This window comes from Danio rerio, chromosome 4 (assembly GCF_052040795.2).
Source record: "Danio rerio strain M-AB ecotype USA chromosome 4, GRCz13ab, whole genome shotgun sequence".
NCBI classification, from domain to species: Eukaryota; Metazoa; Chordata; class Actinopteri; order Cypriniformes; family Danionidae; genus Danio; species Danio rerio.
In genome coordinates, this window is record NC_141024.2 from 8,711,814 (window position 1) to 8,725,212 (window position 13,399).

At 32.1% G+C, this 13,399-nt stretch overlaps 1 protein-coding gene across 8 annotated transcripts in view; it reads left to right on the top strand.

Moving 5' to 3' along the window:
* erc1b (ELKS/RAB6-interacting/CAST family member 1b) overlaps positions 1-13,399 on the top strand; it is a 307,170-nt gene that overhangs the window by 58,706 nt on the left and 235,065 nt on the right. For all 8 annotated transcript variants that reach the window (XR_015942247.1, XR_015942248.1, XR_015942250.1 and 5 more), the window contains one exon: positions 43-210. Coding sequence is in view for 4 of the 8 variants with exons in the window: in XM_088649956.1 (XP_088506082.1) it covers positions 43-210 (168 nt within the window). In the remaining 4 variants the exon portion in view is untranslated. The remainder of the gene's footprint in view (positions 1-42; positions 211-13,399) is intronic.

Genomic DNA, 13,399 nt, shown 5'->3' on the forward strand with positions numbered 1-13,399 from the left:
TTCATGCATCTGTACCAATGTCTTTTTCCCTGCGCATTTCAGGTCGATGCTCTGCGTTTGCGTCTGGAGGAGAAGGAGGCCACGCTGAATAAAAAGAGCAAGCAGATTCAAGAGGTGTCGGAGGAGAAAGGCACGCTCAACGGAGAAATTCACGACCTCAAAGACATGCTTGACGTCAAGGAACGCAAGGTCAATGTGCTGCAGAAAAAGGTAAACTCTTCATGCTCCAAAGGGCAACTAATAAATCAGCCCAGCAGTTGAGAAACTGCAAAAAAATGTGCATTTTTGTCTTGTTTCCAGTAAAAATCCTAAATAAATTGTACATCAGAAAGGATTTTTTGGCAACACTTTAGTTTAGATCACAATTCACAGTATTAACAAAGTATTAGCTAACACTACTAGCTTAATAAACCACTTAATAAACACTACTAGCTTAATAAACCTGGGTTTAGGTTTTGGGAAGGATTAGAGATGCAGAATAAGCTAATACTTTATAACTAATAATGAACAGTTAATATAATAATAATAATAATATAATAATAATAAGTATTAAACAATAAGGTAGTATTAGGTAATACATTTACTAACATGGATAAACAATAAACACTACATTTATTACAGTATTTATTTGTTTTTGTCGATGTCAGTTAATGGAAATAAAGTTGTTCATGCTAACTCACAGTGCTTTAACTAATGTTAGCAAGCATTGATATTAAAAATGCATTATTAAATGTTAAAATATCATTATTAAATGCTCTATAAGATGTTTATTATTAGTTTATGTTAATAAATACATTAACTTACATTAATTAATGAAACCTTATTGTAAAGTACAACAGTTTTTCTTTAAAATAAGCTGAATAATCTGCCGATGTTGTCAGTAAAATCTTATTTTAGTTTTGAAATAAGATTATTTGGTAACACTTTAAGTAACCATTTGTGCTGTTCACAACCAATTACAGTAACTGAGGCAATTAGCTCAGTAAATATATTAATATAAATGAATGCTGGAGGATGGGTTTAGGTTTTGGGTAAGATTAAGGGTGTAGAATGAAATCATATTACTAAAAACTACCAAAAAACTGTTACAAGTGCTATAATAAGCAGGTAATAAGCCAGTCGAGAACAGCATGAATTGTGACTTAAACTAAAGTGTTACTAATTTATTTTTCTTAACCTACTGGAAGATCATTTATAACTTATTTTAAAGGAAAGCTCAATTCATTTTGACTATTTCTGAAAACAAAAGAGTTTTGATTGACATTTTTTTATATTTGTAGTAGAAACTACACAAAACTCAAAGTAAAAAACTTTTTTTTTGTACTGCAACCAATGCTATAGCGAATGCATTCATAAACGTCAACATGGTAAAAAAAAAAAGCTTAATAAATACCATAAGAGGTTTATATTGCAATATTAAGCAGGTTATAAGCCGGTAGTGAATATTTACATTTACATTTAGTCATTTAGCAGACGCTTTTATCCAAAGTGACTTACAAATGAGGACAAGGAAGCAATTTACACAACTATAAGAGCAACAATGAGTAAGTGCTGTAGGCGGGTTTCAGGTGTGTAAAGTCAGTGAGGGAAGCAAAACATTAGTGTTTTTTTTTTTTTTTTTTGTAGTTATTGGAGGAGCCAGATAAGGAATTGCATATTAGTAAGGAAAGTGGAGACTAAATAGTTGAGTTTTCAGTCTCTTTTTGAAGACAGCGAGTGACTATGACATAAACTAAAGTGGTACCGATTATTTTACCAATTATTTTCAGCATACTGGCAGATCATTTTTAACTTGTTTTTAAAGGAAAAACTCACTTAATTTTGGATATTTCTGAAAACAATACAGCATCTTTTAATTGTTTAGAAAATGCTTCTTGGGCGAGGCAGTGGCGCAGTAGGTAGTGCTGTTGCCTCACAGCAAGAACGTCGCTGGTTCGAACCTCGGCTCAGTTGGCGTTTCTGTGTGGAGTTTGCATGTTCTCCCTGCCTTCGCGTGGGTTTCCTCCGGGTGCTCCGGTTTCCCCCACAGCTCAAAGACATGCGGTACAGGTGATTGGGTAGGCTAAATTGTCTGTAGTGTGTGAATGAGTGTGTGGATGTTTCCCAGAGATGGGTTGCGGCTGGAAGGGCATCCGCTGTGTAAAAACTAGCTGGATAAGTTGGCGGTTCATTCCGCTGTGGCGACCCCGGATTAATAAAGGGAATAAGCCGACAAGAAAATGAATGAAAATGCTTCTTGATTTAAGATAGTTTTTAGATATTTAGACTAGAAACAAGACTAAACTCCAAATAAGAAGTAATTATTATGTTTTTGCACTGCAACTAATGCAATAGCTTACATTCTTAAACATCGACTGAGTTTAAAAGATAATAATAATTTAAAATAATAAAAAAAGTTAATATTGCAATAATAAGCAGGTAATAAGCCAGTATAAATAGCATAATTAGTGAGTTAAACTAAAGTGTTCAATTAGCAGAAAATGTATAACTTCTTTTAAGGAAAAACTCACTTAATTTTTCCTTTTTTTTCTGAAAACACAATTATAATTTTTACTTGTCTAGAAAATGCTTCTTGATTTAAGAAATATTTTATTATATTTGGATTATAAACAAGACAAAACTCAAATTATGCAACGTTTTTTATTAATTATTATTATTATTTTGTTGCAGTGCAAACAATGCAATAGTGAATACATTCCTGAACATCAACGTAGGTTATTTCCTCTCCCTGAACGTAGATGGCACTGTTAGGCCACATTCGATGATCATCTCCATCGAAATGCACCAAACCTCACCAAAATATCCCTGTGTGTGAGTGTGTGTAAATGCATGATTTCTAAAAGTAGGGAAAAGTTGTGTTTGTGATGGCGACGGAGTCTCCTGTTCTCAGAAATGACACACACTCAGCCCGTTAACCTCAGGCTAACAGCGGGCGCCAAGCTTCATACACGTCTGTTCTGCATCTTTCATATCCATGCAACAGCTGTTTGCTCCTTACCTCCAATGCACGTCTGATGCACACAGTTTTCACCATCGCCGCCGACATCACTTTTCATCGTCCAATATTTAGGGTGCAGCTTTGAACTTCAATTCACAATAAGCACATTTTGGCAGAAAACCAGCACGCACATCTAAACTATCAAAGATAGTGTTTTGCAGCTTGTGCTCTTGTGAGTTTGTTTCAGTGGTGACCCGATCAGTCCTCCCATGAGGCAATGCTTACATCCGACTATCAGTTTCAGTTCTTCAGCGCTGAGATCACAGGCTGTGCAAACAAGCGCTCCATCCGCGGCCTCATTAATCTTGACTCGGGGATAGTCTGAGTGCACAAAACCCACCGTGAGCTCACCTTTATTGGGAAAACAGGAAGTTGTGCATCTCTCTAATGGACATTCCAGGGATAATGTTGCAAATCATGCTCCTAAGATCGCTGTAACTTGGGTCATATGTTATTTTACGACTAAGTTTCTCCCCAAAATAGCACATGGATCATTTGCTATAAAGTAGGACTGAAGTATGTTTGCTCGAATGCGTAATAGTCGTACTCTTTTGAGTTATGTTCCTAGTTTACAGGCACCAGCTGTTGATTGATTATCTTTGTAGTAGTGAAGGACCTTTTAAGGTTGTAAATATGTTCCCCCTAAAAAATACATTGAGGATTTTTATTTTATTTTATTGTAGTTTTTATTATTTTATTTTATATATTATTTTTTTATTTATTTTATTTTGTTTTATTTTTTTTATTTTACATAATTTTTTTATATTATATTTTATTTTATTATTTTTTATTTTGTTCTATTTTAAAATAATATTTTATTTATATATTTTTTATTTTCTTAAATCTTTTATTTAATTAAAATTTTCAATTTTATATAATAATTTTTTTATATTATTTTATTTTTCATTTTATTTAACTTGTATTTTTTTTACAAGTTTTATTTTTTTTATTCTGTTTTTTAGTTTTTATTCAATTTTATTTATATTTTTTGGTTTTTATTTTTTCAATTTTTTATTTAATTTTATTTTACATTTTATAATTTTTTTAATATCATTGAATTTTTTTATTATTTTATTTCCATTATTTTTAATATTTTATTTAATTTAATTTTATTTTTGTTTTTGCTTTTTCTTTCATAAATCTGATCCTGGACCAATAATAAGCTTTCCGTTGTTGTATTTTTGGTTATGATAGGACAATATTTGGTTAAGTTTTAGTTGAGATCCTAACTATTTGAACTAAGGGTTCAAAATAAATCTAAATACTAAGAAAATCATCTTTAGAGTTGTCCAAAGTCCTAAGTAATGCACATTTCTAATTGAAAATTAAATGTTGATATATTTGCCGTATAACATTGACAAAATGTCTTCATGGAACATGGTCTTTAGTTAGTATTATTATCATTTTTGGCATAAAAGATAAATCAATTATTTTAATCAGTGTATTTTGGGCTATTCTCAAAAACATACCCATGCAACAAACACTTCTTCGTGGTTTTGTGGTCTAGAGTCACAAATAATGTTATATTCGCAATGCATGTCTAAATTAGACGTTTTGTTTTGTATACTTCCATGTTTTATTAAGGTAAATAGTGTTAAAAGAAAGCTCAGTTTATATTACTTATAAACAGGTTATAGAGATAGAACAGTTCTTGCGTACTTGCTGTTTTGGGAAAAAGCCCAGATTTTATTTAAAAATGTCTCATATATATAAAGATCTGACACTTTCTTATCATTATGTGATCTTTCCCATAATCATTTCTGCTATTTTTGTTCTCTGTTTTTTATTTTCGGCTCGACGGCTTTGCTTCTCTGCACAGTTTGAGTCTGAAAGCCTCTCAGAGTCATCGGGGGCACAATGAACTTTTTTTTGAAGCCAAGTGCTCTCCCAAGCCACAGAAAGAGAAACATTTAGTTTCCATTATGGTGCCTGAGTCGTTCTGTATTGCCCCAGAGCTGTTCCTAATGGTCATAACACATTGAGACAGCGCTATGAAGGTATGCATGGGGCTGCTCAACAGGACACCATTCAACACACAGGTCAAACCTGAGAAAACGAGGTGGATTATATTAAATGGGGGAAAACTGGCACATGCGTATCATTTGACATGGTAGAAACCATGACATATCACTGGAAATAACATTGCTTTTTTTAAACTGAGGTGTTTACATCTGAAATCTAGATGTTTTAATGTTTAAGACTAAACTTCCTCAGTTCACCCAGACTGTTTATTAAATCAGATAAAAAGCAAGTCATTCCAAAAATAATCGTGGCATCAGAACCATCAGCTCAGTAGCAGAACTTCATATTTGCATACTAATACATATTCATTATTTAGACATTGACCCTCCTTTATAAGATTTGAGGATGTTAGCTAATTAAAGCAGAGCTTATTTACATGTAAAAAAATGCATAAAGTAGCTTCAGTTTAAAAGTCTAAAATACAACTAAATAAACACCTGTTTTGCTGTTTTAAAAGTTTGATTTTAGTATCTCAATAATATCAAAATAAGACCACCCACATTAGCATAATAATGCATATTCATTAATCAGAACATTGATCTACCTTGAAAAAAAATGTGCCTTGCTTAAAATATTAGCCAATCATAAACAAGCATATCTGCATTTAAAATGATGCCCTAAAAAATCATTAGTGAGATTATATTACATAATATAAATAAACATAAATATGGTTGTTGTTTTCAAATAATCCCAAATTCGGTATCACAACAATAATCCCATTAACATAAATCCACCCACATCATAAAAATAGACGCATTCACCAACATTGCAAGCAGACTTTGGGAAACTTTATTAGTAATTTTGGTAATTCAATGATAAGCTCACCAAAATAAGGGAGCTGCATTCTCTAGAGTAGAAAATATACTGTAAATGTGTATTTTATTATTTATATTTTAAGAGTCACTAACATTGCAAGCAGATCTTAGAAAATGTTTGGTATCTCACAGATAAGCTTACCAAAATAAGACCACCCACATTAGCATAATAATGCATATTCATAATTTAGAACACCGATCCATCCTGAATAAAAGTAGTGTCCTGCTTAAGATATTAGCCAATCATAAACGAGCGTATCTGCATTTAAAATGATGCACTATAAAAAAGTGATGAGTCAAAACAATAATTTAGAGAGTTTGTGTGATTTGCATATTATAACATGAACACAAATAAATAATAGATTATTTATTTTTAATAATAAAAATAATCATAATTTTGGTATCACAGCAATAATCTCATTAAAATAAATCCGTCTGTTATGATCACCAGCGATCGAGCGTCTACAGAACTACAAATCTGCCATGTATATGGACTACAAGTTCCAGTCATGCACCGCTCTTACGCACGTGTTTCTCATTCCGTTGAATTCACACACTCACTCAATCATGATCATTAACCAGGCGAATTGCCAGTACAGGCAGGGAGCAGACAACATAAACAAACAAACAAACAAACAAGGCAAGGGAAACACGTTGTAGTGTTCACAATGACATAAACAAGACTCCGCTAAGATGTGTGTGTGTGTGCTGTGTATATAGTGTATATAGTGTATACGTGTATGTAGTATATAGTGTATATATGTAATCAGTTCATGAGCAGCTCCCAGCCGTGAATGTGTAAAATCAATGGAATAAGGAACAGGTGCGTGAGAGCGGTGCATGACTGGAACTTGTAGTCCATAAACTGGCGGATTTACTTCTTTAGTGAACTGTTTGTGTACCAGCGATCTGCAGCCGCTCGATTGCTGGTGAGCATAACACCGCCCACATGATAAGAATTACTTCTGTAGACTAAAAAAATTAGCTGAATAAACACAATTCTTGAGTTTTGTTTTGGACAACTTAATAATTTTATGTTCAATTCACTTAAATTTGTTACAACAATTAAGCTAACTTAATCTATTTGTGTTGGGAGAATGTAAAGGATTAGCATGGAACCCATCATTTTTTACAGCGTTCATGTTAGCCAAACAAAGCAGAGCTGATTTGCGTACTCCAGAGTGGAAAGCATAATGTAAATGTGTGTTTTTTAATCTTAGAAGCCTTCGCAAGCAGACTTTAGGGAAAAACAAAACGCTTCAGAAGTGTAGAATATGAGCCCCTAAAAAAGCGACACCGTTTAGTTTTTCAAACAACACATATCACGGTTACATATTTGCAGTCTTTCCTAGACTGTGCGTGTGTCTGTGTGTATTAGAGAGTGAATGAATAGATACACAACGTCCTGTGAAGTATGCATTCGTTCTCAGAGGATGGCTTTTTTTCCTGCGCTCTCCTTTAATGTCTGAACATCGTTTTTATTTAATTTTTTCACCGTTTCAAAAGCTGTTTGGCTTTGTAATTGTTTTCCCAGCGGTTCAAGCGAGAAGCTCACCATTCGAGCAAAACACCTCGTCCAGCGGCAGCCCAGAGATTCAGGCCACGCTTTTCCCCTCTTTGTTTATACTCAATGTTTTGTGTTTAACCGAACACTTACCCTTTAACAGGCTGGAAAATAACGATGATTTAATTTGCTAGCGTCAGATAAGGTGGCAGACAGATCCGCAGTGGAAGCGGCCGAACGAAATATTGAAAACAGCGGTTTGGATGGGAATTCTTTCGCAAGTTCACGGCAGGACATGGCTGCAGAAAATAACATTTGTTAATGCGAGGAGGGTGGAATACAAGACACAGTTCAGCAGAACTCACTCAAGTATGTAAACTCTAGCCGAGCGTCTTGATGGAGAGCAGCTCTGTTTGGCATGAGAGGGTCGTCAGAGATGCTTCGTCTTATGGAGGAACATGGGCAGAACTTTTTCTCCCTTCCGAAATGTACATTTTACCATTAACTTTTCATGTCTGTTAGATTTTCATCTGTTAAAGTCAGTTTTAGGGTTGCAATTATGAAAGAAATAAGCTTTATACTATCAACATATTGCATCTTATTTTGAATCAAAATGTTTAAATTACAGCGCAGTTCTGTTCTGCAGACGACACTGAAGACATTTAAACAGTTTGTTGACTTTGTGGTTGGAGTTTCGCTGCCTCCAGATGTAATAAACACACACTATTGACTGTTTGTCAAGACATTTGTCAGCAAACTTTGGGAATCCAGAACATTTGAGTTCTTGCAAAACTCTTTGATTAAGATGCTATCATGAACCTTATGAACTTTAGCATAGCCAACAAATATATATTTCTTGGTAGTGTTTACTGTAAGTTATTATTATTATCATTATTATTATTATAATAATAATTATTATTATTTTTATATATTTTTATTATTATTATTGTTGTTGTTGTTGTTGTTATTACTGATATTAATACTACTACTACTACTACTACTGCTGCTACTACTACTACTACTACTAATAATAATAATTATTAATATTCATAATAATAATAATATAAAGAATAATAAAATAAATATTAACACTAATAATAATAAATATAAATTTTATTATTATTGGTGATTCATTTAATAAGAAATTGTTGTTATTATTAGTGTTATAATAATAATTATTAATTAATTTGAATAAATCTTCAAATCATTATTATTAATAATAACAATAATAATACTACTAATAATAATTATAATACAAATAATATAATAATAATAAAATATATAATGATTAATATTATAAAGATGAATACTTATTATTATTTATATTATTTTATATTATATTATTGGTGGTTCATTCCGCTGTGGTAACCCTTGAGGAATAAAGTGACTGAGCTGAAGGAAAATGAATAAATGATTATTATTATTAACAACAACAATAATAATAATAATAATAATAATAATAATAATAATAATAATATTATTATTAATAATAATAATAATAATAATAATAATAATAATAATAATAATAATAATAACAATGATAATAATCTTTATATGATTACTTATTATTATTATTATTATTATTATTATTATTATTATTATTATTATTACTATTATTATTATTTATCTTTATATTATTACTTATTATTATTATTCATCTTTATATTATTTAAAATAATAGATTATGATTAAGATAATGATATATTTAGCATTTGACATTTACAGCATACTATTATTCAAATTGTATACAATTTTACAATATTGTCAACATAAAAAGATAATTTATTAATAATATTCTTCTTCTTTTCTTCTTCCTATTATTATTGTTGTTATTATTATTTTTACTATAGGTTTCTACAAAATTGTTTATTTATTTATTTATTATTTATTTGTATTGATCTATTGTGTTGCAATTTCATTTTAAATCATTTTAAATTTCATTATTAAATTAAAAAATAAATTACCAATAAATGAAACTTTGCTGAGTACAAAGTTACTTTTCAGATCACTTATGGAAATCATAGTCTTAAAAACACTTGTATAACTAGTACACAAGCCAAAAATGTCAGCACTGTTGTGCAGTGATTTAAAATCCACACAGCAGTTTACTTTACTTTACATTTTTAGCTTTCACTCAAGCGCTATTGGGTTTTACTTCATTAACAATGACTCACCGCGCATGCAACATTTCACCGTGTATTATCAAGCGCATCATATTTCAGCATTTCATCAAATAATCTCCCCATGCGCGTTCACTGAGGATTCGGTTTAAACCATAAACATTCACTGACCCCAGTGGATGAAGAGCTTCCAATTTACTTCACTTTTAAGCACTGTTTGCAACACAGAAACTAGTCTGCTTTTCCCCCCCTCTTTTTTCGATGGCTAAGGGGTTGGAGGAGGCTAACAGGCTTAGCAGCACAAGGAAAGCCTCTTAAACAGAGCGTGTCGGGCCTGAGTTGTGATCTTCTCGCTGAGAAAGAGCCACTTACATTGTTTGTTACGTCCTTCAGCTGAGAAGAGAGCGAGAGAAAGACAGAGAAAACAGAGCTTTAGGAGAGCGCATGCTAATAAGTGCCTTGTGTTAAAATAATGATAAACCCTACATCAAAAGGGCAAGAGTCTTAAGCCCCTAACAGTCTGATAGAGAGAGAGAGGGGGAAAGAGAAAAAGATCCTCTCTACTTAATTGGGAGAAAGAAGTTGTACAGAAGTTTCTAATTAATTGGCTCTTCCTTTTCATTCTCTCTCACTCGCTCTCTCTTTCTCTTCGGGTTCAAGTTGCTTTATTGGCATGACGTTTTCTACAGTACAGCCTAAGCATTTTAGAAATGTAGAAAATATATAATATGGTAACATCATCAAAAAAAAGGTGTAGTAGTTGATCTGCCTAAATGCTATTCGTTAGCATAATATCTTTGAAAACACAGTCCCTCCCCGGCTGTCCTAAGCCACGCCACAGTAGACAGAACAATATATATATATATATATATATATATATATATATATATATATATATATATATATATAAAACGATTAGGGATCATCAAACTTGTTCCTGGAGGTCCGGTGTCCTGCAAATTTTAGCTCCAACCCTAATCAAACACATCTGAACAAGCTAATCAAAGTCTTACTAGGTATACGTGAAACACCCAGGCAGGTGTGTTGAAGCAAGTTGCAGCTAAACCCTGCAGGGCACTGGACCTACAGCAACGAAATTGGCGACCCCTGTACTAGATCATGTCATTTGACAGGTAGAAAACTTTACAGTATTTTATAAAACTACAATGCCGAATGAAAAACTGTATTATATTTAGCAAAACTTGACATAATGTGCAATATTTAATGCATGCAAGGACCGCTGGTCACTCATTTTCCCTTTTTGTCCTCAAGCTACTACTGAATACTTATTGGTTGGCTGGTGGCGTACAGGAATTAGACTTATTACTAAGCCATACTTTCCCAGAGATGGGTTGCGGCTGGAAGGGCATCCGCTGCGTAAAAACTTGCTGGATAAATTGGCGGTTCATTCCACTGTGGCAACCCCGGATTAATAAAGGGACTAAGCCGACAAGAAAATTAATGAATGAATGACTAAGCCATACTTACATGCTGTTTCAGACTGAATATTCAGAGTAGCATAGGGAGCGTGTCACATGCTGTCGTTAAAAAATGTGAATATAAAACCAACTTCACCTCAGTAAAGCAGGCTAGCCGGAATAACGCTGTTTACAGATGTTTTGTTGTTAAACTAAATAAAAATCTACATTATCGATGCTGTTAAAGGCCTTATGAAATTGAAAATAGTCACATCAATCGTTTGCCGGAAGATTTCAGTGGCTGTACAACACTTATAGCAAGTGTAAATAAAAATCTATGAAAGAAAAGCTTTAATAATCACTTTAAAAATGACATTTTTAAAGCGATTAAAGAATCTAAAAATGTACTTTAGTATAGCATAATAAGGTAAGTTTCCCTTGAAAATCAGTAAGGTTTCATTAGTTAATGTTTTTACTAATATGAATGAAGAATGAGCAATACTTGTACAGCATTTATTAATCATATTTCATATACTAATGCATTATTAAAATATAAATTCATAACAAACGAGTAAACTCGCTGTGAGTTAATAAGAATTATCAATGAACAACTTTATTTTCATTAACAACCATTAACAAATATGAATAAAGGCTGTAAAAACTGTATGGATCATCGTTTTGTGGGTTCACTCCCAACTAACATTAATTAATACAACCTTATTGTAAAATCTTCCTGCAATAATACCCTTTGTTATAATCATTATTACTGTGTAAAATACTTTTGGATTCAGAATGTTTTAAATTGGTGCAAAAATAGAAAAGCTTTATGCCAATTTTTAATTCAAGTATATTTATTTGACTCCAAAGTTCAAAGTTATTAAATTATAATACAGTTCAAAGTACATTGCAATAAAGCAAATCATATTAGTAATTAGTTACGTGAAATAATCATAGTAAATAATGATGTAGCCCTCTTTATTTTGGTTTATGGTGCTCTTAGAGATGCAAAGGATTTTAGTGTACTAGCGATCCAACAGTAACACACTTGACTACTTAACTTTTCTAAATGTATGCTCTTTAAAGAGCTTTAACCGCATCCTGTAAAACTCAGACCACCTTGAACTTTTGCTTAAATCCAAAAGTGTCTGTTGCAATTTGCTATATAAAACTAATGACAAGCGGTTGCACAGTGGAATTTTCCTCCACCTGTCAGTTTGTATCACAGGAGTGCGACTGAAGTCATGTGATTCATAACTAGTTGACACGGACCTGGCATGTCGACTAGTGCTAGAACTAATCAACTAGTTCCGTGCCACCCTTAACATATGGTGATCAAAGCAGGAATGTAAGTTTTGACAATTGTGGAAAAAAAAATTAAGGAAAATCTCTTTCTGTGTGTGGGAGTTTGCAGACACAAAGACTGGCGTCGTGCCACTTACCTGTCAGGTTTCACCCACTCAGGTGCCAAACTGCTCACGCTCATTTGCATTACTGAGCATTACAGCGCGTGTGTGTTTCGACACCACCCCATTCACTTTCAACAAACCTCTCATAAATGACGCAGGGTTCGCCAAAATAAATCCTGAAAGGGAGATCGTGACCCTAATGCAAATGAGATACTAAAAATGGAAAATAAATGATCAAATAAATAAATTAAATCAGAGTTAAATAAAAAGTCAAACTAAAAATAGAAACTATCATAATGCAAAAAAAAAAAATGCTGACACAAAATGATCGAATTAAATATTGTTAAATTTGTGTCAGATTATATTTTTGTATTATATTTTTAGCATTTTTCAAATTGTTACATTTTGTTGGGTTGGTTTGGGTCGATAGACATCACGATGCTGAGCTGACATTGGGATCCTCTGCCCTGCGCCCATCACGAAAAATATACACTTAGGCCTCATTTACAATAATACGTTGACAAATCCCCAGAGAGCAGTGCACATCGGACAAGTAAGTACAATAATCTTATTTTCAGATTGAATTAAGGTTATTTTACTTATATTACATGCACAGTTTCTAATGTTAATGGTATGCTGTAGCAAGAACGTAATCAACAACAGGAAATGCTGTATTCCAGTTAAGCAAGCAATATTAATTACATGAATAATAAAGTATATCACTTTCATTTATGCTGTTTTAATTAATTAATTTCAAGGACAAGCAAAAGTAGACATATAACTTTTTTGTAAATCGCTTTTCAGTTTTTAATAATTTTAATAATTTAATAATAATAATAATAATAATAATAATCATAATACACTTTATATATATATATATATATATATATATATATATATATATATATATATATATATATAGCGCCCTTAAAAGTAGCATCTCAAGGCGCTTTACAGACATTTAAAATGTGCAGTAAAACATACATACAAGCATAATGCAAAAAGAAAAAAAAATGCAATGATAAAAATTATTTAAAAAACATAAAATAAAAATATTAATAATAATAAATCTAAAAGTCAAATTAAAGCCACCCTAAACAACTTTTAAGTGATGAT